General features: G+C 45.8%; 1 protein-coding gene across 1 annotated transcript; it reads right to left on the bottom strand.

Moving 5' to 3' along the window:
* Positions 1 to 235: 235 nt before the first annotated feature.
* Plac8 (placenta associated 8) lies at positions 236 to 22694 on the bottom strand. Its single transcript, XM_075943047.1, has 5 exons — positions 22588 to 22694; positions 11880 to 12017; positions 9791 to 9915; positions 5518 to 5632; positions 236 to 488 (listed from the first exon to the last, which is right to left on the bottom strand). Exons 2-4 carry the CDS (start codon positions 11986 to 11988, stop codon positions 5528 to 5530), a joined length of 339 nt encoding a protein of 112 aa, XP_075799162.1. The 5' UTR covers positions 11989 to 12017; positions 22588 to 22694; the 3' UTR covers positions 236 to 488; positions 5518 to 5527.
* Between the last annotated feature and the right edge of the window lie 76 nt (positions 22695 to 22770).

Raw genomic sequence — 22770 nt, 5'->3', positions numbered from 1 at the left:
ACACCCCACCTCAAGCTTCATGGAGGTGCTGAACTGCCCAGAGACTGAGCAACCGGGCGGGAGTGGGATGATGAGCCTGAACCCTTCAAATCAGCTGGTGACGAAAGCATTCAAGAGAAGGCAGAGAGGCGTAAAGAATGTCGCTGGGGCAGAAGGTGTGTGGGGATAGAAATTACTTAGCACCTACGAGGCCGTAACTTGAACCCCCAGCACCACACACAAAACAGAACAATCCTCTTAGTAAAATCTTTTATTTGGTTTATGTTTAAAGTGTAAAAAAAAATTATAAGCTGGAATATTTGATGACATGGAAGGAAGGGGAAGCCAAGTCAAAGAGCAACATCCATTTCAAATAAATCAAAAAGTCGAATTTCTAAAACACCACCATCTTGTAATTATCCCCATCGTATCTCCGTTGTGAAAGATTTGGAAAGACTTGGGCTGAAGAGGTGTGTTCTGAGGTCAGCTGCTTCAGAGAGAGCTCTCCCCTGTGAGGGAAGCACAGAATCGTTTCTGAATTTCTCAGTCGATGTTTTTAGTTTTAACCAACATGAATTTGCAGAACCATCTTAGACCCACTGAGAAGTTAGACCCACACAGACAGGACTGTCTTCCCACATCCTGTGCTCCCTTCCCTTGTGGGCTACCACCAGGTGTTACCGTGGGAGGTTTACCACAGCTGAGAGCCAACACCGGCTCACGATTAACCAGCGTGGACTTGATCCGGATTCCTCACAGCTTTACCAAGCTGCCCTTTCTGTTCCAGGATCCTGTCCAAGCACCGAAGTGTACGGGGTTGTTAGAATCTGTAGGTTCCTCTCACTAATCGTGTGTAATAGTGTATCCGAGTCCTTTTGTCTGTTTTTTCAATTATTTTATGTGTATTTTTGCCTACATGCCTGTCTGTGCACTGTGTGTGAGGCCAGAAGACAGCATCACATTCCCTGGAACTGGACTTACAGTGTGAGCCATCTTGTGGGTGCTGGGAATCGAACCTGGGACCTTTCTCTCTAGCCCTGTGGATATGTTTTGTTTGGAGACTGGGTCTCATGCAGCCCAGGCTGGCCACAGAGATTGGAATTTTGTAGGTTCGGAGGCTAATTACTTTATCTTGGGTTAGTGTTAGCTTTGGGGACAGCTTGTCCTTGCCCCATTCTATAACGCCTTGTGATATGAAAACATACATTCAAACAAAACCTCTAAGAAGCTACTAACTTAGCAGAACACCATTCGACCAATCCAGGAGCTAAGAACATCATCCGATAGCATCTTGAGCGCTTTAAATAGCTCCATCCATCTCCTCACAACCCCCTGTCTGGTGCACCCACCAATGTAGCTTAAAGTTGCCTTGATTTACGACTCTCTTTGTCCTGTAAACCATAAAAACGCCATAAAACTGCTTCCATGTTGGAACGTGGAATCCGAGGTAACAAATCTGTGCTCCTGGGCAGTGGTTACTCACAACGGCTCCAAAATAAACTATCTCTTATCCCCTTTAGGACGAAAACTGGTTTTTACATGGACAATGTGTTTATTTAACTTCTTGCTTCTGGCCTTCATCCTGTCCACTGTATTATATACTATTATTGTTTCTCTCAAAAACAGCTCTGCTCACTTAAAATCTCTGATCCTTCCTCAATGCTTGCCAGTCATTAGCCCACTGCCCACCCACGACAATGCCGAGGCAATCAGCCCACTACCCACCCACGCTACCCACCCACGGCATGCCGGGGCACAATTTCACTTTAAAAAGGGAATCTGTTGTTTCATTGTTTTCCTGCATACACAATATTCTCTAGTCAAATTGACCCTAGTCCCATAAAGGTGGGTGATTTTTTTTTCCCTAAAAAAGAGTTTTACCTTCATAGTTTGAAGTTCTTGACTAGAAGCTGCGTTATATTTTATCCGTTGTAGTCTCATGCCCACCCTACTGTATGTCCCGAGGCTGGCCTGTGACGTAGAGCAGTCCTTCCCTCCCCGTCCATCTCATTGGCTCTGCCCAGGGGAAGCCCAAGAGGGCATCAGCTGAGGTCAGAGGTTTTTAACTTAGCCCAGTGCTCAGGATCGCCTTGGGATGTTTGTTCCCTTTACTGAGAGGATTCTGTTGTTCTTCAGGGAGCCTTGGTCCCTGAGGGGTTCTGGGAACCATCCCACTTTCTCCTGGGACTTAGAGGAAGTAACAGCTGAGGCGCTGTTGCTGAGCAGGTAACTGCCCTGTGTCACCTGTCGCCACGCACATCTCCGTCACCAGCCTGTTACAGTCAGCTCTATACTTCTGGTGAGCTACTGACAACTTCTCTAGACCCCAAACCCACTTCTTCCAAGAAACGTTCTTTACTCATCTCACGATGTCACCTCCCTGCAGCGCTCTAACGGCACCCATTTAACACGACGCTCTACTCGGGGGCTGTACGGATGGGTAACTAGTGAGCCGGGGGTTTCTTCTTCTGGAACTCACAGTCCTCTGCGTCCCCTACGCTTGGGATTAAAGGTGTGGCTACCAGCTCCCGCCCGTAGCTGATTTTTCACGCACCACTAGATATTTCACACGTTAATTGCTAAGCAAATGGATAGTGTTTTATACATTTTTCAAGAATTGTTTGGGGGATGCTGAAGAGAGAGCTCAGCAGTTAATAGTATTTGTTCTTGCAGAGAACCTGGATTGGGTTCCCAACACCGTGTGGTGCTTACAGCCACTGTAACTATAGTTCCAGGGGATCTAACTTTCTCTTCTAACCTCCGTGGGTCACACACACACACACACACGCACACGCACACGCACACGCACACGCACACACACACACACACAGAAAGACAAAACATTCTCACACATAAAATAGATAAAACTTAAAAAAAAAAAACCAGGTGGGGGGCAGGGACTTGAGAGATGGCTTCAGGGTTGAAAGCACTTGCTGCTCTTCCAGAGGGCAGAGTTGTCCCCAGTACCCACATCAGGTGACTCACAGGTACCTTTAACTCCATCCAGCTCCAGGAAATCTGCTGCCCTCTTCTGGGCTCTGCAGGTACCTGCACACATGTGCACGCATGCACACAGACATACTTGCGCACACGCACGCACAAAGACATGCATACATGGACACATGCATACTAAAAACAAAATATACCTTTAGAAATAATGTTTGCTAACCTATGTAATTATCCATTTCAGACAGGAAGTGGGGTATTGTAAAAAACGGGGGAATTAATGTTTGCTGCTTATCTTGTCTCGTACAGAGAGAAGAGACAATTCCGGGTTAATCTCTCCTCACCTGCGTTCTCAGCAGCTAAGTCTGGGAATAGTCAGCTGCACGGGGAGTTACAGAGGAAGAAATGTTATCCAGCGTTTCCAAATATCATCAGCTCCTTCTCTAGCCCTTGCAAAGGACATTTGTGTTCATTTTGTTTATTAATGTATTTTGTTTTGGAGTATTTATACATTTTTATTCTAATTTGAGATCTCTTAATAAGATATACAGTCACTTATTTAATGCACAGTTGCCTTTATTTGCGTTTGTTGTAGACATTTGCACTAAGTACCTCTACCCACGACTTCTATTCTGGTAGGTGTGGTGAGGTGCTGAGTGAACCAGGCAGGTAGAGCTTTTGTAGACATTTGCACTAAGTACCTCCACCCACGACTTCTATTCTGGTAGATGTGGTGAGGTGCTGAGTGACCAGGCAGGTAGAGCTTTTGTAGACATTTGCACTAAGTACCTCCACCCACGACTTCTATTCTGGTAGATGTGGTGAGGTGCTGAGTGACCGGGCAGGTAGAGCTCCGTGTGTGTCTGAGTCTAGGGGGCCGCAGAGGTGGCTCAATAGCTAAGTGTGCCCGCTGCTCTTAAAAAGGACCCGTGTTTGGTTCCCAGCACCCTCTTAGGCGGCTTTGTGCAGATGCACGTGCAGACACACATGTATGTGTCCTTTAAAATGCAATCTCAGAAATCAGTAAGACTTTATAAACACTCTTGCACAACTAGATGTGCGATCTTAGTTACTTATCAAGAAATATATTCCCATGTGACTGTATATGTAAATGTTTACTGGACAAAGCTGGATTTACTAAGGAGCTCATATGGATTTCAGTCTAGTATTGGCCAAGGGACATCTATGCCTCTCTGGCGCAGCTGAGAACCTTATCTGTTAAACCTCATCTTCTCAGCAAATGAATTTGTATACCACAGATAACCTAAATGTTGCAGACTCTGTCATTCTGCTTTTTAACATAGTATATATTTTTAAATTCTCACCTTACAACTGTTTACCTGTTTCACCACACTGTCTGTTTTGTTTACTTGCTTGTTTGTTTTCAAGACAGGGTTTCTCTGTAGCTTTGGTGCCTGTCCTGGAACTAGCTCTTGTAGACCAGGCTGCGCTGGAACTCACAGAGATCCGCTTGCCTCTGCCTCCCGAGTGCTGGGATTAAAGGCGTGCGCCACCACCTCCTGGCTTCACCACATTGTCTTAGTATGAAGTATATCTTTTGCTTTTTTAATTTATTTGTCTTTTCAGTTTTTAAAAACACCTACTCCCCCTCCCCCTGCAGGTATGTTCACCTATGCAAGAGGTCAGACTGACATTGAAGTATCTTTCCTCCATCACTTCTCCACTTTTGTTTTTCAGACAGGGTCTCACTAACCTGAAACTTGCTCTTTCACCTGGGCTTGCTAGCCAGTGAGTCCCGGGGATTCTCTGTTTCTGCCCCCTGTGCTATGCCCAGCTTTCACACACGCTCCCCCCCCCCCCAGATACACAGACACAGACAGACAGACATACACACACACCCTGGTTTTGGGTATCTAAACCCTGGCTCTTGTACTTACACAGCAAGTACTTACACGGTGAACCATAACGCCACCTCTCGTTTTATTTTGTGAGAGAGGCCCTCAGACTGTCATAGCCATCACAGTCCTGGCTAGTCTGGAACTTATGTGAGAGAGGCCCTCAGACTGTCATAGCCACCATAGTCCTGGCTAGTCTGGAACTTTTGTGAGAGAGGCCCTTAGACTGTCATAGCCACCACAGTCCTGGCTAGTCTGGAACTTTTGTGAGAGAGGCCCTTAGACTGGCATAGCCATCATAGTCCTGGCTAGTCTGGAACTTATGTGAGAGAGGTCCTCAGACTGTCATAGCCACCACAGTCCTGGCTAGTCTGGAACTTATGAGACAAGGCTGGGCTTGAGGGTAACCCTTCTTCCGCCTCCTGAGTTTTGGGGTTAAAGGATAGACCACTATACCTAACTTCAACTTCTTTTTTGTTTACTCTACTCTGGTAGCTAATAAGTTACAATAAGATGCTTCATTAATAGACCAAAGCCATCCTGGTAGGTTTATAAAAATTCATCATTACTAAAATATGCCTCAAAGTAAGAAGAAAGCAAAACCAATCATATCATATTATTACAATGAGATCGCTCTTTGGGAGACTTACAGAATTGCTATTTTGAGTTGTTATTCCCAACGATGAATAAATTGCCCAGCCCCCAGCTCTGTTTCTCAAGTCCCACATTGACTCACCATCCGGCTCTTAGAAAGCATTCATGGCTCTCCTCCGGTTAATGTCTCTCTTGATTTGGCACACAGAGCAAACAGGACAGAAGAGAGTGACCAAATAGTCATCACAAATGGATCCCTGCGAAAGACGTGAAGAGACATGAGCGTACGGCCTGCGCTGGGGATATATTTAGAGAACCGAAAGTCCTGACTCTTTGGCTTCAGTTTACTTCATTTCTTTTTATATTTATTTTTTTTGTGTGTGTGAATATGTGTTTGTGTGTGCATGTGTGTACGTGTGTGCATGTGTATGTACATGTGTGTGCATGTGTGTGCATGTACATGTGTGTGCATGTATATATACATGTGTGTACATGTACATGTATATATACATGTGTGTACGTGTGCATGTGTGTGCATGTGTGTGCGTGTGTGTGCATGGGTATGTACAAGTGTGTGCATGTATATTTACATGTGTGTACATGTACATGTATATATACGCGTGTGTATGTGTACGTGTGCGTATGTGTGTGCATGTGTATGCACATGTGTGTGCATGTGTATGCACATGTGTGTGCATGTGTATGTACACGTGTGTGCACGTGTATGTACATGTGTGCATGTGTATGTACATGTGTGTACATGTGTGTGCATGTATATATACGTGTGTGTATTGTACATGTGTGTGCACACATGTGTGCTCACAGAGGTCAGAGGGAAACCTTCACTTCTCTCTACCCACCATGTGGGTCCTGGTCTTCCAGTGTGATTGGAAGTGCCTTTATCCACGGAGCCATCTCACTGGGCCCGGATTTGGTCTAGAGGTATACTTCCAGGAAAACTTTAGCTGACTTTTCCATGACTTGCCTCCCTGTTCCAGTACTTTATAATTCTGAGAATATAAGATTTAATCAAACTACCAAGTCCAAGAGTGCAATAAGGAGACGCAGGAAGTCAGCTCTCATAGCCAGGAAGCTCCTGGCTCAACACTGTTACAGCAGGAGAAAAACACGGACACGCGATGCGCTGGACATTTGGGGAAGAGAATTAGGGAAGTGGCAAACAATTTGGGGTCAAAGCACTCCCAAGTACTAAGTAATAAAAAAGTGAAAGTTTGGCAGGAAATGTAACCACATTCACTATAAGACACTGACGGCGATGTTGAATGAAGATATATTGGGGTCATATATAAAACCTGGACATGGAAGTAGCCAAAAATACAGAGAACCATGTAGGAGAGAGTGGGGTGGACAGAGGACTAAAGTCCAGGCCTCTGCGAAGTCCATAGGTAAAGCCCACATTGAGAAGAAAATATTCAAAGGAAAAGCAAAAAAAGTGTTTCTGTAGAGGGCAAAGTAGGTGAAGAAAATTAGGGAAGGGTTGTTTTTCTTGACAATCTATAAAATGAGATCATTTAAAGCTTCAGAGTTTTCATCCATTAAAAAAGAAAGCCACACTAGAAAACAGGGGCTGGTGGCCTTCAGAAAGGCCAGAAATCCTGAGCAATTTAAGTTCAGACGGTGGTGGAGGAGAAAGTCAAACAAAGTCAAACAAAACGGGCAACCTAAAGCAGCAGCCAGGGGGGAAGGAGTGGGGACTCTACACTAGATAAACCCCAAGCTCAGCAGCAAGGGGCAGGGGGGGAGGAGGGGAGCAGGCAGTGCAGGGGAGGAGGAGAGGAGCAGGCAGTGCAGGGGAGGAGGAGGGAATCAGACAGTGCAGGGGAGGAGGAAGGGAGCAGGCAGTGCAGGGGAGGAGGAGGGAATCAGGCAGTGAGGGGAGGAGGGGAGCAGGCAGTGCAGGGGAGGAGGAGGGGAGCAGGCAGTGCAGGGGAGGAGGAGGGAAGGAGCAGTGCAGGGGAGGAGGAGGGAATCAGGCAGTGAGGGGAGGAGGGGAGCAGGCAGTGCAGGGGAGGAGGAGGGGAGCAGGCAGTGCAGGGGAGGAGGAGGGGAGCAGGCAGTGCAGGAGAGGAGGAGGGGAGCAAGCAGCAGTTTCCCAGGATAATCAAAGCCAAGGCCCCTCACGAGGGTCTCAGGGCTCCAGGAGAGGCAGGGTAGAAAACAGTGGGTAGTGTCCCAGAGAGTAGGTTGCGAGCTCACAGGGTACAAACACTCTGAGGGATACTGCCAAATATTCCTCCAAGACTATCAGTTCACAAACCTGCATTGACACAAATGTATATCTGTGGGATATCGGACAGAAACAAGTCTACAGAGGATGCACACAAGCTATTACTAATTTCCAAGCAGAAGACTTGGTTATTAATTTTCACTTTTTACTCCATGTATTTCTGTTTAAATTTGTTAGATATTTTAACATTGCTTTGTAATAAAAGAAGACTAACTAAATTTCCCAATTAAAAAGTAATTTCAATGAAATAAACTAGGTTCCTAGAAAATGTTGCATGTGTGTGTGTTTCCTGTGATGGTTAAGTTTGTGTGTTACCCAGTCTAGGCCACAGCCGAGCATAGACATTTGGCTCAACATTACTCTAGATGTTTTTTGAAGATATATTTGAGACAAAATTAACATTTAAATCTTCAGACTTGGAATAGAGCAGATCACTTCATATAATGCAGATGGCCTCTCTTCCAGTCAGCTGCAGACCGGTTTGTATAATAGGACCTAAGGCTGACTGATCAGACTGGGGCCAGTGGGGCCAGCAGGGCCAGCAGGGCCAGCGGGGCCAGCGGGGCCAGCGGGGCCAGCGGGGCCAGCGGGCCACAGGGTCCATCTGTCTCCACCTCCCAGTGCTGGGACTGAACTCAGGCTGTAGCCCTTCGCCGGTTCCTCCTTCCTTCCCTTCCTTTCAACAGGGCTTAGGCTGGTGCCAAACTCCCAATCTTTCTACTTCAGCCTCCCAAGTCCTAAGATTACAGGTGTGTATGCTACATGCTCAGGTGTGTGTGTGCTACCATGTTTGTGTGTGTGTGTGTGCTACTGTGTTCGTGTGTGTACTACCATGTTTGTGTGTGTGTATGCTATATGCTCAGGTGTGTGTGCTACCATGTTTGTGTGTGTGTGTATGCTACATACTCAGGTGTGTGTGCTACCATGTTTGTGTGTATGCTACATGCTCAGGTGTGTGTGCTACCATGTTTGTGTGTGTGTGTGCTACATACTCAGGTGTGTGTGCTACCATGTTTGTGTGTGTGTGTGTACTGTGCTCATGTGTGTACTACCATGCTCAGCTAGTTGAAGACCTTGGAGAAGGAGGAGGAGAAGAAAGAGGAGGAGATGGATGGCTTTTGAATAAGGAAGACTCCACTTGTAAACTGCCTGTTGACTTGATCTTCAGCTCATCCATGAGGACCTAGCTTGACAGCCTACACTTCAAGTTTTGGACTTATTGGCTTCCATCACTGCATGACTTTAAAACAAATGTCTGTCTGTCTGTCTGTCTGTCTCTCTTGCTCTGACTTTCTTTTTCCTTTCTTTTCTTTTTTTTAGACAGGATTTCTCAGCCAGGTGGCGGCGGCACACACTTTAAATCCCAGCACTTGGGAAGGCTGATCTCTGTGAGCTCGCAGCCAGTCTGGTCTACTCAGAGAGGCTAGGATGGTTACCCAGAGAAACCCTGTCTCAAAAAACAATCAATCAATAAATAAATGCAGAGATCCTCCTGCGTCCTGTGTGCTGGAATTAAGGGGTGTGCCACCACTATGCGATTTTTTTCTTTACCTCTATCTCTGTCCCTTTTTCTCTATATACACACAGAGGGAGGCAAATATATATGTGTGTGTACAGTCCTATATAATATATAGAGATACGTGTACACACACATATACATCTACGTACCCTATGGACCGCTTCTTGTGTAACTCTAATTAAAACACTACCCCATTTCATACAGTGACGCAGGAGTAAGGGAAAAGGTGTTCACAGACAGTTTGGACAGGACATCGTCTCTCTCTGACACTGGGGCACACCTCTGGGCCAAAGACTCGCTGCCTCTTACAGACTTTGAAGTCTTCATTGATAAGACATGGCGGACCCTACCCTACAACACACACAGGCATTACAAGGTCAGTGGCGAGTTCAGGCCCCTGAAGCTCACTAGGCTCTAGATAATCCTCTATTGTAGTCTACACCTTGCAAATGCGAATTGTCTGCCTTCTAGGATGTTCAGAGGGCACACAAGAAGAGGGGCTACTGCCAAGTCAACTGAATTTAAGGTTGTACACGCTACAAAACTCCGGCCAAATTCAGAGCCCTGATACCATCAAACTCCAGCCACTCCTACAACAGCGATGGTAAATTGTGTTGCAGCCTGAATAATAAAAGGTGAGAGACTCACGGGAATGCCATATCGGGTTCGGTAGAGCGTCCTCATTGCCACAGTTGTCCCACACAAACAGCATTCATTCATGTCGGCTGCCACTTGACACCCAAGGCATGTGAAGCAAAATGTTCCGCAGAGGCCTGGAAACATGAAAACAGGGGTAGAGGTTACTCTGGTTTGCCCACGTCAGCTACGGCCAAGAGCGATCACATCGTGGGGGACCTTCCCCTCTCTGCAGCCAAGTCCTTCTTCGTTGTTTGGGTGGAGCTTTGTTACATGTGCACCCCCATCATTTCCAGAGCGACTGCCAGGGAAAAGACCTAGCTCTTTCTGCTGGAGTGCCGCTCATATGCTAACTACTGAAACCCACCCGTGTTCCAGGTCAAACCCTAGGTACTGACGATACTCCCAGCTGAGATCCAATAGGGACCTAATAGAAAAAGGATGTGCAGGGGAGAGCCAGGCTCACTTCAGAGCGCAGCCCCTGAGGCCCTGAGCAGGAAGTGCTGCCTGAGCTGGAAAGGGAAGCAGGGTTAGAAACTGTTAAAAGGAACCGAAGGGAATAACGCCTCCTGGAGACAATTTGTCATACTCATTCACTGTGGCCAGTGTCCTGGGATAGGATGGGGGTGAAGTTAGGGGGTGACATAGGCTTAAGGCAGTGTGTGTGTGTGTGTACATGTACAGAAGTCATGCTGACAAATTAGGTGGTGTTTACGTGTGCCGTCAAGGCCAGGAAGAAGCACCAAGTATTTGTACAGGGAGAATGATTTGGCCAGATCTGCTTTAAGAAAATCTTCATAAACCGGGTGGTGGTGGTGGTGCACACTTTTAATTCCAGTACTCAAGAGGTAGGATCAGAGGTAGGCGGATTTCTGAGTTCTGAGTTCAAGGCCAGCTTGGTCTACAGCGTGAGTTCCAGGACAACCAGGGCTACACAGAGAAACTCTGTCTTGAAAAACCAGAAGAAAAAAAAATCTGCCACAAAGCAATGAAGGCTGCCCAGCCCCTTTAAAAACTACATTTTAATGTGTTTGTGTGTGGAGGCACGAAACCGTGAAGGTCAGAGGGTAATTTCCAGGAGTATGTCCTCTCCTTGTACCGTGTGGGTCAAGTCTGGCCACAGGCACTTCCACTGAGTCATCCTGACAGCCCCTGCATCAAAACTCGCATAGCCAAGGAATTGAAAACTCAAATAATTGAGCAATAACTTGGGGTTGGAGGATTCAAATTCAATGTTTAGGGAATTTGACTATCGTAACTCTTTATTATAACTTTGATTTTCAGATATCAAAACAATGTCATGAGACATGTTAGTCAATCAGCCATGTTAGCTAGGAAGTCAAGGGGAGCTAGTGAAGGGTCACGGGTGTAATTCCTTCTGTCTGTGCTCACCGTGTAATTATTAGCTTCATTCCGTTCCAAGGTCTGTTCCATTGCAAGTTAAAGCTGGTGTATTTATTTCCCTACCATTCTGAGGAACAGGCCTCAAAGCAAACCTTTGGTTCCTGATTTGCTAAGGACAAAGTCTCTGGTTCACTTTGCCACCCCACCTGACTTTCTTCCAAGTTCACTTAGAGAGATGTCCTGTGGTGTAACTATAAAACGGCATTTTAGTATTGTATAACCAAGAAGAGATTTCGTGACTATTGCTTTTTTTCTTAATCCCAGCACTCAGGAGGCAGAGGCATTTCTGTGAGTTTAAGGCCAGCCTGGTCTACATATGAGTTCCAGGACAGTCACAGCTACACAGAGAAACTCTGTCTCAAAAAACAAAACAAACAAAAAAAACCAAAACCAAAAAAGTCAGGTTCAAGTAAAAAATGTTTCATTTATGTATAATCTGTTTATAAAATTAGGCCAAGCCTGTTCAGTTTGAGAATCACTTAAAGCTTCCAATACCTTAACTCTAGGATTTATTTTAGGGGTAACATCATTATTTTGGGGGGACAGGAGAAGAGTGAGCTATAATCAGTAGTCTGTCTTTGATGCTGACTGTACCATTCCAGGTTGTCCAGACATCTAAATAAGTTAGCAGTTTTCAACACAGTAAGGGAGGAACGGACCCCGAATCGGTTGGGGGGGGCACCTTCCCTGCACTTACAGACTCCGCAGTCATTGAAGCAATCGCACAGGCTGGTCTGCCAGTTGGAATTCTGGGGAGCACGAACAAATCCAGGTTGAGTCACAATTACTGTTTGTGGCTGAGCCATCTTCAGTGCGAGGTCTCAGATGCCCTGGTCTGAAAAAGAAAATGCTGGTATTAGCTGCCTGGAGCTGCCGTGGGGAAGAAGGTGCTGGAACTAACCGCTGTGCTCCACCGGCTAGGGATGTGGTTGGAGAAATCAACTTGTTGGTCGCTAAGAGCATTGCAAATCTCCACCTCTGAGGGCACAGAGGCCCCGGGAGACCAGAGTTCACTGAACTGAAGGTGAGCAGATGCTTCTCATGGGCAAAAGAAACGAAAGAGGGCTGATCTGGAGCTATTTCTAAGCAGGTACCTGTTACTAGGTACTAGGAAACAAACGACTGGCCTGTGACAGAGGTAGGGTCAGGGAACCACGGAAAACCACCTTTTCTTAAGCCAATAGCCTGAGTTGAGTGCACCCCACCCTCCTCCCCCTTGCTCTGCCTCTTCCGGTTTTGACAGCCTCTCCTGCATCCAAGCTTCTCCAGAACCGGTCCCTTTGTCAGCCCCTGACACCAGGCAGGGACCAGCAAGCCATAATAATCATCCCACCAGGTTTCTATGGTGTTTTCTGGGTGGTGATGCTTATTTGTTTACCTGAGACAGGCTCTCATCCTGTAGCCCAGGCTAGCTAGCTTCGAGCCTTCCAAATGCTGGAATTCTAGGTGTGTGTCACCATTCCCAGCTCAGCAAAGCCTATAAAATTTATTTTGTTAGGTGACTCCTAATTTCTCTTCATTACAAGAAAGTTTTGGGGTCCAGGGATGTACCTGATATTTGGAAGGGCAGGATCTTTGCTAAAGCCCTCATCTCTTAAAGCCTCGTGAGCTCAGAGGAGTTATTTAACCAGCCACTTCATTTTCCATTTATTCATCTGTAAAACCAAAGTGGCCACTGGCCTGCCCACCTCACTCACTCACTGAGAGCACCAAGTATAGTTTCCCGACAAGTTTAATGTTTTAAAAAATTCGTAAAAATCCAGTGGAGAGTGGCCATAATACAAACAGATTCGGTAAGGACATTGCTTCTGATGGTTTCCACACACACCTTGTTGGTGATACTGCCAACTAGTTCATTGAGGTTCCAACTGATCAGGTCTGGTATTAGACCTTGCTTATCCATCTGCTCAGCTCTGACACTGAAAATGGTTATTTCCATTGAGTTGATAAGAAAATAGGGAATGTGGAGGGGGGCAGCAAGTAAACTGTGAAATTCGAATCCTCTTTTAGTCTCTCTGTCTGGCTGAACACAGGACTGTCCCTGGTCTGTGAAGGTCTCTTAGAAAACAGGAAACTGTCCTTGTGAGTTCAAGGCCAGCCTGGTCTACAAAAGCTAGTTCCCAGACAGGCACCAAAGCTACAGAGAAACCCTGTCTCAATATACCAAAAAGAAAGAAAAAAAGAAAGAAAGAAAGAAAGAAAGAAAGAAAGAAAGAAAGAAAAGAAAAAAGGAAACCTGTTTCTTAGTTAGAAAAGTGTGTGTATGTTGTACATACAGTGTGTATACAGATGTGTGTGCCCTGTGAAGGCCTGATGGGGCCAGGTGTCCTGCTCCATCCCTCTGCCTCATTCCCTGGAGGCGGGCCAGCCCCTGGGCCTGACCCACAAGCCTCAGCATTCCCTCCTGCACGCCCTACTGCCCTACCGTAGATGGGGTGACAGGTGTGTAAAGCCACGCCCAGCTTCTTCCCCAGCTGCGGGGGATCATGCTCAAACTCTCCCGTTTGTGCTTCAGGCACACTTACCTATGGAGCCGCTTCTCAGCCTCTTTTCTCTTTTCTCACTTTCTTGGCTCACAGTAGGTATTTTAATTGTCTTGCTAGACTTACAGTAGGTTTTTTTTTAAAAAAAGATTTATTTCGTGTGTATGAGTGCTCAATCTGCACACCAGAAGGTACATCAGATCCCATTACAGATGGTTGTGAGCCACTGTGTGGTTGCCGGGAACTGAACTCAGGACCTCTGGAAGAACAGCCAGTGCTCTCCAGCCCTGTCACAGTAGGGATTTTAACTGTCTTGCTGAGTTAAGCACTAACAGTGCTGGGGCATTTCTATTTAGGAATTCGGTACATATTTTTCAAAGCACAAAAGGGCCGAGAATGGTGGCAAACACCGTTATTCCCAGCACTTGGGAGACAGAGGCAGGGCTAGCCTGGTCTACAGAGTGCATTCCACGACGGCATAAAGAGATCACCTCCTAAATAGAAAGAATGCTTTTCAAAACGGGGGATTCGGTCTGTCTCCTAGCGTCGGCTAGAAGCTTAGGTCCTCTTATTCCTCCAGTCATCTTTGCTTTCCTAGATTCCATCACCTGCAACATCTGCTAGGTTAGTGTTTCCCTTGAATGGAAAAAGAAAGCAGCAAATGAATCCAAGCCTCAAATGATGGGGTGTGTTCACATATTTCTCCACATGACTGGGAGGGTTAAAGGATGCTTTAAATATGCCTAAATCTTGGCACACACCAGTACGGTTAATCATAAATAAAACAGGCCTCCTGGTTATTACAGAGGAAGGCAAAATTGGTTTAATTTTAAAAGAGGCAGGCTAGGCGTGGTGATGCACACCTTTAGCCCCAGCTCATGCGAGGGCTATATTGTGAGACCCTACATTGTGAGTTCCTATCTATAAGAGAGGGGTGGAGCGCAGAGGGGGTGGGAGAAGGACAGAGGCTTACAATGACCTCTTAAATGTCTGCATCTGTTGACCATAGTCATGATCAGTAAACAATTCTAAACGCTTCTCTTCCCATGGCTGAGTGTATTCTGCAAATAGTGTGTGTCTTTAAAGGTTTAGCAAAATGAGGATAAGTAGAATGGGCACAAAATTTGACACTGAGAATGTTTTTTTTTAAAAAAAATTCAAAGCAAGAGAGATTCAGAAGTCCCAAGGTTAGGAAATAATGAAAAGACCAAATAACTTACAAAAGAAATGAAAAGGGAAAAAAGCTTAAATGTATGAAAAGATGATTGAACTGTCCCAACAAATGTCATCTGTTAGGCAAAGTTGAAAACCTGGGGGTCTTGGGCATTGTTTGGCATTGGCAGAGTCCCAGGGTTGATCTTTAGCACTAAACCTTGGTCCGAGCAATCAGGAGGGAGCAGCTGAATGCAGTCTGCTGGAGGGCAAGTGCCTCAGTGAGAATAGCTCGCTTACTCAGGAGGCACTCGGTTAAGCAATATGGCTGTAACTGGGTTAACTTGGGAAATGCAAATGGTGAGGTCCCTATGAGGCTTATGAACACCACAGTGGAGGGCCCAAAGATGAGAAAACTTCAAACCAGGCAGCGCAAGCCGCCGATAGTCCCAGCACCTGCAGAGCCGAAGCGGGAACGACATTAGGACCTAGTTCTACACCAACCTGAGCAGTGTAGCAAGATTTTGTCTGAAAAACAAAACCAAAAAAAGTAAAAATCATCAGAGCGTATGCCAGGACTCAGAATCCATGAGGCAAGCAGGTTCATGAGCACACAGACACATAGATAAATAGGACAGAGGGACATAAAGAAAATGTTCTGATTATGTTAGGTAGATATGATAGAGGCATATAAAGAAACGTTCTGATTACTTCCACAGAGAGGATACACCCACTGCCCAAACCTTGATTACTAAATGTCATTGTTCAATAAAAGAGCAGGGTTCACTGGTGGGAGCTCCAAGGCAGGGAAAGGGAAGGCCGAAGATGAACCTGAGGAGTGTGACGTCAGCAAGCAAAGAGGCCTCAAGGTAGATCTAATCAACAGAACCACTGCTGAATGGGGGTGGGGAGACTTCTGAGGCAACTTGAGGGCCAGATTTAGAAGAGTTTGAGTACAAAGTAATGTTATGGTTAGATTATAACTCATAAAATAAATTATCTGCAACACTCTATATATTATATGTGTTATATCTATATAATAATAGTTTAGATAAATAAACAGAATTTTAAATGGAGAGGAAGAATGGTACTTTCCTCCTTCTGGTTAGCGAGTGTAGAAGGAAGAACAGAAATATAAGACCAGCACTTGGCATACACCATAATACATACTAATGTAGGCATGACCAGTGGGTGGAGTCTGTGATATTATGAAGGTATTTTTCATTTTTACCTAGGGCTCCTGGTTTATTATTCCTTCTCCTAAGCAAGCCATAGAGACTGGAATTTTACTTCCCCAGAGTCAAAGAAACTAATCTTTCCCATCTTTCTGTCTTGGAGTTGGCTATATGGACAGTTTCCTATCTTCTTCGTCAGACGGCCAATCACGCATGCCCACTGGATGATCTGGCCCGTGAGGAAGAACACTGAAGAATCTGGCTAGATGGGGCGTGATGCTTCCCCACCTAGTCTGTGAGGCCTTGGTGGCCACACAGCGACATCCTACAAATGCCCAAAGGACAGAGTTAAAGATGGCTGGAAATGTAGTTCCATAGGTAGAGTACTTGCTTAGCATGCAAGAAGTCCTGGGTTCCATCCCCAGCACTGTATAAAACTAGGCATGGCACACATTCCAGTCATCCCAGGACTCGGGGCACAGAGGCAGGAGTTCAGAGCCGTCAGCTCTGTAGTGTGTAGTGAGTTTAAGGACACCTGGACTACAGGAGACCCTGCTTCATAACAACAGAAAAGTCTAGTATAGTCTGGAGTGGTAGGTAGTACACACATGTATCCAGTTTGAGGCAGGAGGATTGTGACTTTGAAGCCAGGCAGTGCTATCTAGGGAGACTATATAAATCCAAAGCAAACGCAACTAAGCAGCAAGAAAAACAATTCCACAAAAGTCTACAGGTAGTTAAAGCTCCTTGCTCAAGGGAGAAGGCCCACAGTAGAAAAGTGTGACCTGTCAGGAAGTTACTGGAAAGCCTTCTTAGAGAGTGCAGGCTGCAACTGAATGGTTTGGAAGAGGAACCATGAAATAGATATGCTAGCAGAAGGTGAAGGACTGTTTCCTGAGACACATGCTCATTTGCAGGGCCTCCCTGGGGCAGCTTTCCTGACAGGAAGGTTGAGTGAACGTCTTCCTCTTGCTTTCAGTTCATTTAGAAACTCACTGATTGTAGAGGACACACAGCGGGACTATGTATTATTGGTTCCTCGCTACTGTTCTGTTGATGACAGTTCTGACTCAAGCCACCCCACAGGTTCAAGCTGGTGAGAGGCTACATTTTACTTGCTTATCCTGGGACTTTTGCCTTTGGGGTACCTTCTCTAAAAGCATTTTCTTCTGTTTCCTTCCTTCCTTTCTTTTCTTTGTTTCTCCTGTAATTTCTTTAGTTTATGTTTGTATGCGTTCATCTCTTTCTCGTGTGTATGTGTGTGTGTGTGAGTGTGTGTGTGTGTGTGTGTGTGTGTGTGTGTGTGAGAGAGAGAGAGAGAGAGAGAGAGAGAGAGAGAGAGAGAGAGAGAGAGAGAGTTTAATTAGTGTTACTCACAGGAGCATGGGCAACTAGCCAGTGACCACTCCAGTTAAGAAAAATGTTTGTCTCCCAGCAACCTGAACAATGCCTCTTGTACCCTAGTGACTGGCCGTAAAGCTTGCTATTCCAGGAAAGGGGCTAACACTACATCATAAGACAGGCTAATCTAAACTTTGTTTGTGTTTGTGGAACCCAGAAGGTCTGATGACCATGAATAGCAGCAGATGGTTGACCAGAAAAGAAGTCCATCTGAAATTTATGACTGCCATGGGCCACACCTGGTGTCCCGCCCGAGAAATCTCTACCTAGACCTTGCCTCGGCAGCCCGGATGCAATACAGCTTTTTCTTTTTTCTTTTGAAGTAGGGTCCCATATAGCTTAAGGTCCCTTCAAATTGTTTGTAGCCAAGGATAATCTTGGACTCTGGACCTCTTGCCCCACCCAATTCTGGGGATTGAATCCAGGGCCTCCTGCATGCAAGGACTACAACAACTCATCCCCAAAACCTGTGCCCCCCTTTTTGGACTAGAGAGTCCATCTTCCAGTTTTTTTGAAATATCTTTACAGGATGCAACAGCTGCGCCCCAAACCTATTTTTTTCATCAGTTCCAGAAAAAGAAAGTAAAGACATGGCAATAATTCATTTCATAGCTGACCTTTTTCACAGGTAACGTGGGCAGGTGTTCAGTGAGCCGTGTTTACAGATGAAGACTTGGAAAATACAGCAGGCACCTGTCCCTGGAGGGGGTTTCCCTGGCTCCAGCTAGGATGTTCTCGACTTCCCCATCGACTGGGGCTGTGCTTGGCGCCCTCACAAAGGGCGTGTTTCACCCACTGGTGAGTGAGCAGACCCTAAGCCCCTCAGCAATGGGTGAAGTCAAGTTTCCCCGACTGTCCAGACCTCCCCACAGAAGTCCCCAGAGCTTCCCTTCATCCCAAAGCCCAACACTATGACGCCAGAAATCATATTCTGATCGATTACTTACCACAATGCCTTGAAAAACAAAGCATTTTAGAAAATAGAAAAGCATGTGTATTCAAACTTACTTTGCATTGCCTTTGAATATTCAAATGCCAGAAAGAATATGAAAGAGTAGCTGATAATGCTGGGTGGTTACCTCAGGTGATAATAGTTTTTCACTTTTATCTTTATAATTGATTATTTTTGTGATAGTGCTGGAAAGACTGTTAGAGCCCAACAATAGCAATAGCAACAACAAAAAGTTAGAATTAGTGTTCATATCTTTTTTTTTTTTTTTTGGTTTTTCGAGACAGGGTTTCTCTGTGGCTTTTGGAGCCTGTCCTGGAACTAGCTCTGTAGACCAGGCTGGTCTCGAACTCACAGAGATCCGCCTGCCTCTGCCTCCCGAGTGTTGGGATTAAAGGCGTGCGCCACCAACGCCCGGCAGTGTTCATATCTTTTATAAAAACTGGCAACTAACATCATTAAGGGGAGTAAACCTCATCGACAGCTGCAGGTTGTTTTCGTTTACGTGTTTGTTTCTGGACAGGGTTTCTCTGTAGCTTTGGAGCCTTTCCTGGAACTCTCTCTGTAGACCAAGCTGGCCTCGAACTCACAGAGATCCGCCTGCCTCTGCCTCCCGAGTGCTGGGATTAAAGGCGTGCACCACCACCGCCCGGCTATAGCTGTAGTTTTCCTGGGCTCAAGCCCACATGCAGCACATCGCTGGTGTTTGGTAGACGTCAGTTGAGGGAGTGAAGGAGCATCTTTTTGCCATCCTCCCAGAGGAAAGTGATAATCCGCGAACTCACTTCTTTTCCAAAAAGCCTGCGCTGTGACTGTAAACAGAACAGTGGGCATCTGGAGGGTTCCCAGAGAAAACTACGGTCCTGTGGTTCTGTAATTACTCCCTTCCTGGCAACCCTCACTCGGCCCGTTGCGGGTGTCTGTGGATTTACACTGGGTTAGGTAGACTTTTTGAGCAAAGGGCTTCTAAAGTGCACACAATCTGCCCCAAGGCAGAGCGTTGTACATGAGCATCTATCTGCTTATTGCCAGATCATTGGTAAATATGTTTTCTTTTCTCTGCTAGTGGTCTAAACAGTCCTCAGTCAGTCTAAGATGTGTGTTACTAGCCAGGGTGGTGGTGCCTGTAATCATAGCACTTAGGAGGTGGAGGCAGGAGGAAAAAAAATTGTAACGATAACTATAACAAAACCTCATATCTTTTTCATTTTTTAAAAACTTTATGTATGTATGCATTTATTTATTTATTTAATGTATGAGTGTTCTTATGGTAAGCTTGCATACCATAAGAGGGCATTGGATCCCGTTTTAGATGGTTGTGAGCCACCGTGTGCTTGCTGGGAATTGAACTCAGGACCTCTGGAAGAGCAGCCAGTGCTCTTAATCATGGAACCATCTCTCCAGCGTCCCCCCCCTTTTCATTTTTTTTTTACACCCAGGAGAAATTTGAAAGCATATTAATGTGCCTTACACATATGGAAATTATTTTCAGTCTCTTTGGTATTCTAATTTTTTCTTATTTCTAATACAGACAAATTCAAATTACAAATAAAATAATAAATCAAAATGTTGCTTGCTTCTTTCATGAATTTCTTTTTCTTTTTCTCTCTTGAACCGAGGGCTTCTTGCGTGTTAGGCAGGTGTTCTATCATGGCACTCCATGCCCAGCTAACTTCCTCTTTTGAAGGTGGGAAACTGTGAGGTGCGGAACTGAAGCCAAGCAAGGGTGAGGGGTGGACGGGGTGGTTTTGCAAACAAGATACCCTCCTGACCGAGAAGGTTGCCGACAGCTGTGGTGGAGGAAGCTGCTCCGTACTGTCTAGAAGATCAGCCCTAGAGGGAACTAGCCATCCGGGATAGCCATTTGCCCCGCCCCCCCCCCCCCCCCCCCCCTTATTCTGAGGAGGGTTTTCCGCTGTCTAGCCCACGGTGTCTTTTAGAAGAAACGCCTCCTCCACAGTTAAAGAGCCAAGAGCCGGAGCCAGAGTGAAGCTCAGAGAAGTGCTCCCTGACCACGCGCAAAGCTCATCTCTCTTGCCCTGCCTGTGACCCCTCCAACAGAAGAACTAGCCACAAAGCACTGAGAGAAGTCGGCCAGCAGACTAGCACAGGGCGCTCTTACGCTTGCGAGCCTGTCACAAAATTCTGCATCCCTTGGAAGTTACAACAAAGTGGAAAACCAAAACAGACTGTCTCAGAGACCCGACTTTTTTTTTTTTTCTTTTGGCTTCAACCATCGAGATGTGGCAGCCTTTAACCTTAGTCAACTCTAATGAAAGGTCATCAGGAAGTGAAGAAAAAATTATCTGCCCGGCATCTGCCTCTTGTTACATCACCCTAATCTGTGTTTCTGAGTGTTCTGTGACCTTATGTTTATGCCTCAGAGTTTATGAAGCTGTGCGCCAAACCATGTTGTCCACCCACCCACCCTCAATAAGCCAGTTGGGAGTCAAATAAATAGTGGAAAGCAAAAAAAAAAAAAAAAAAAAAAAAAAAAAAAAAAAAAAAGAAAGAAAGAAAGAAGAAGAAGAAGAAGAGGAATCCAGCAACACCCCTACCAGTCCATCCCCCGTCCACAAATCTGTCCTCTGGATCCCGACTGAAGTTTGAAGGGAAGGCTGCCGCTTATCGAAGCCCCACGTGGGCGTCAGCGGCATCCTGGAAGGTGGCCTGACTGCTGGAACTGCGCAGAATCCCTTTCCAAGGGACGCTTCCCTCTGACTAAAAGCCTTTTCCTTCTCCCAGCATGAGATTCCTGGGGGAAAGTCCGTCTTGGAGGTCTGTGGTTTTAATTGACTGATAAGTCTGAGAGACGGGAGTGTCTCTTTAGAATATCTTCGTTTCTGCCAGACCTGTCTCAAAGCACTCGGAAGGCTTGTGGGCCATGCAGATTCCTGGCTAGGGTCTGGGAGTTTTGTAATTAGCGTCTTCGTGGCTGCGGCCCCTGTGCCACAGGGCATGTGGCTGCTTTGATGACAATTATAAAAAGGGTGTTTCTTTCCCCAGGCGGACACAGCCCCTGTTAGCCCCTCTCCCCCACCCACGTTTGAAGAGCTCGTGCAGAATCAGCTCACGGGACCCTTGACTGGGGTGGAGATCCTTGTGCACCTGGTGCCCTCTGCCTTTTGGTTTGTCCACTCCCTCTGTTACTCATAATCACCCCCCCAACACTTACAAGACATGTACTGACCACCCGCCTGTGTGAAAAGTCTTGTGGATCAAGGAGAAGCCTGCAATTCCTTGTCTATCGGGACAATCCCGCTCGGAGCTCTGCTCTGCGGTCCACGGCTCTGAATGCACAACGGGACAGAGTGATAAAGCTCCGGAAAAAACGAAGAAAAAATGGAGATGAGGAGGTGAAACGGGAATCTGTGGGGCCAAGCTCTGAAAAGTAAGTGAACAACACTTCCTTCAGAAGTCTCTTTGTAAGGAGTGGTCGCTGCCAGGAAATCTTGTGGTGTTTGGCTCACATGCAACATCTTAAATTTATCTATTAGTCTTGGATTCATTCTGCACCTATATTTCTGCCTCAGAGCACCCCACTCTTTAGAAGGACAGTACACTGGCTTAATAAAATTATGCTATATAGCACTGATTATATTAATAAATCTTGTTAATATTGATTAACCCAGGTTCTAAACACAGACTTAGATTTTCTTCTTCTACTATATATTGGTATTATAATTTCTTTTTTTTTTCTGTTTTGACTGAAACAATCCCATCACACAATGACCTCTCCTCTCATGAGTTATCAAATGTGAGACGCGAAAGGTGGCTTTTCTCGTTTTGCACATCAGCGAGTACCGGACTTAAACTTCTATAGTAGTTAGATTTTTGTGTTCACGAGAATGCCTAAGGATTCTCAAACTTCATCAGCTAAACCTATAAACATCCCATCTCCTTCTGCCAGGTAGTTTAAACGGATAAACATCTTTTATTCACAAAGAAACTAAACCAGCTCCGGTGACTAAAGAGAGGAAGGATCAAGTCTCAAATCAGTAAATAAGGCACATAAAATGCATTCCCTCTGGACGCAGAGCTCCCAGAGGTTTCCAGCTGAGTTGTTTCTGAGCAGGATGCTTAGCAAAGTCGCTGAGTTTTGCTAAATTCACTAAATTTAAAGCAATTAGGTAAGAAAAGAAAATCTAATCTTTCACCAGAATCTCAAGCAAAAGAAAGCAATGAAATCACTTGTAAAGGAAACTTCCTCATCTCTAAATACGTTCACAATACCAGAGTACTCACGGTCTAGAGGGCTGGGAGCAGGAAGTGTCTTGCAGGCTGGAGTAGAATCTTACTAGAAATGAGCTCTGGGGGGCGAGGTGATCGGTTTTCAGGAGCAGCCTGTAGTCCAAAGAGCAGAGTCCTGTGTCCTGATTGGCTGTGGTAATCCAGGCAAAGTCGCCAAAAGCTATCTCTTACCAAATA

This window comes from Microtus pennsylvanicus, chromosome 12, assembly GCF_037038515.1.
Source record: "Microtus pennsylvanicus isolate mMicPen1 chromosome 12, mMicPen1.hap1, whole genome shotgun sequence".
In the NCBI taxonomy this organism is placed as follows: Eukaryota; Metazoa; Chordata; class Mammalia; order Rodentia; family Cricetidae; genus Microtus; species Microtus pennsylvanicus.
Note: the sequence above shows the minus strand (reverse complement) of the source record. Positions and strands in the feature narration are given on the sequence as shown.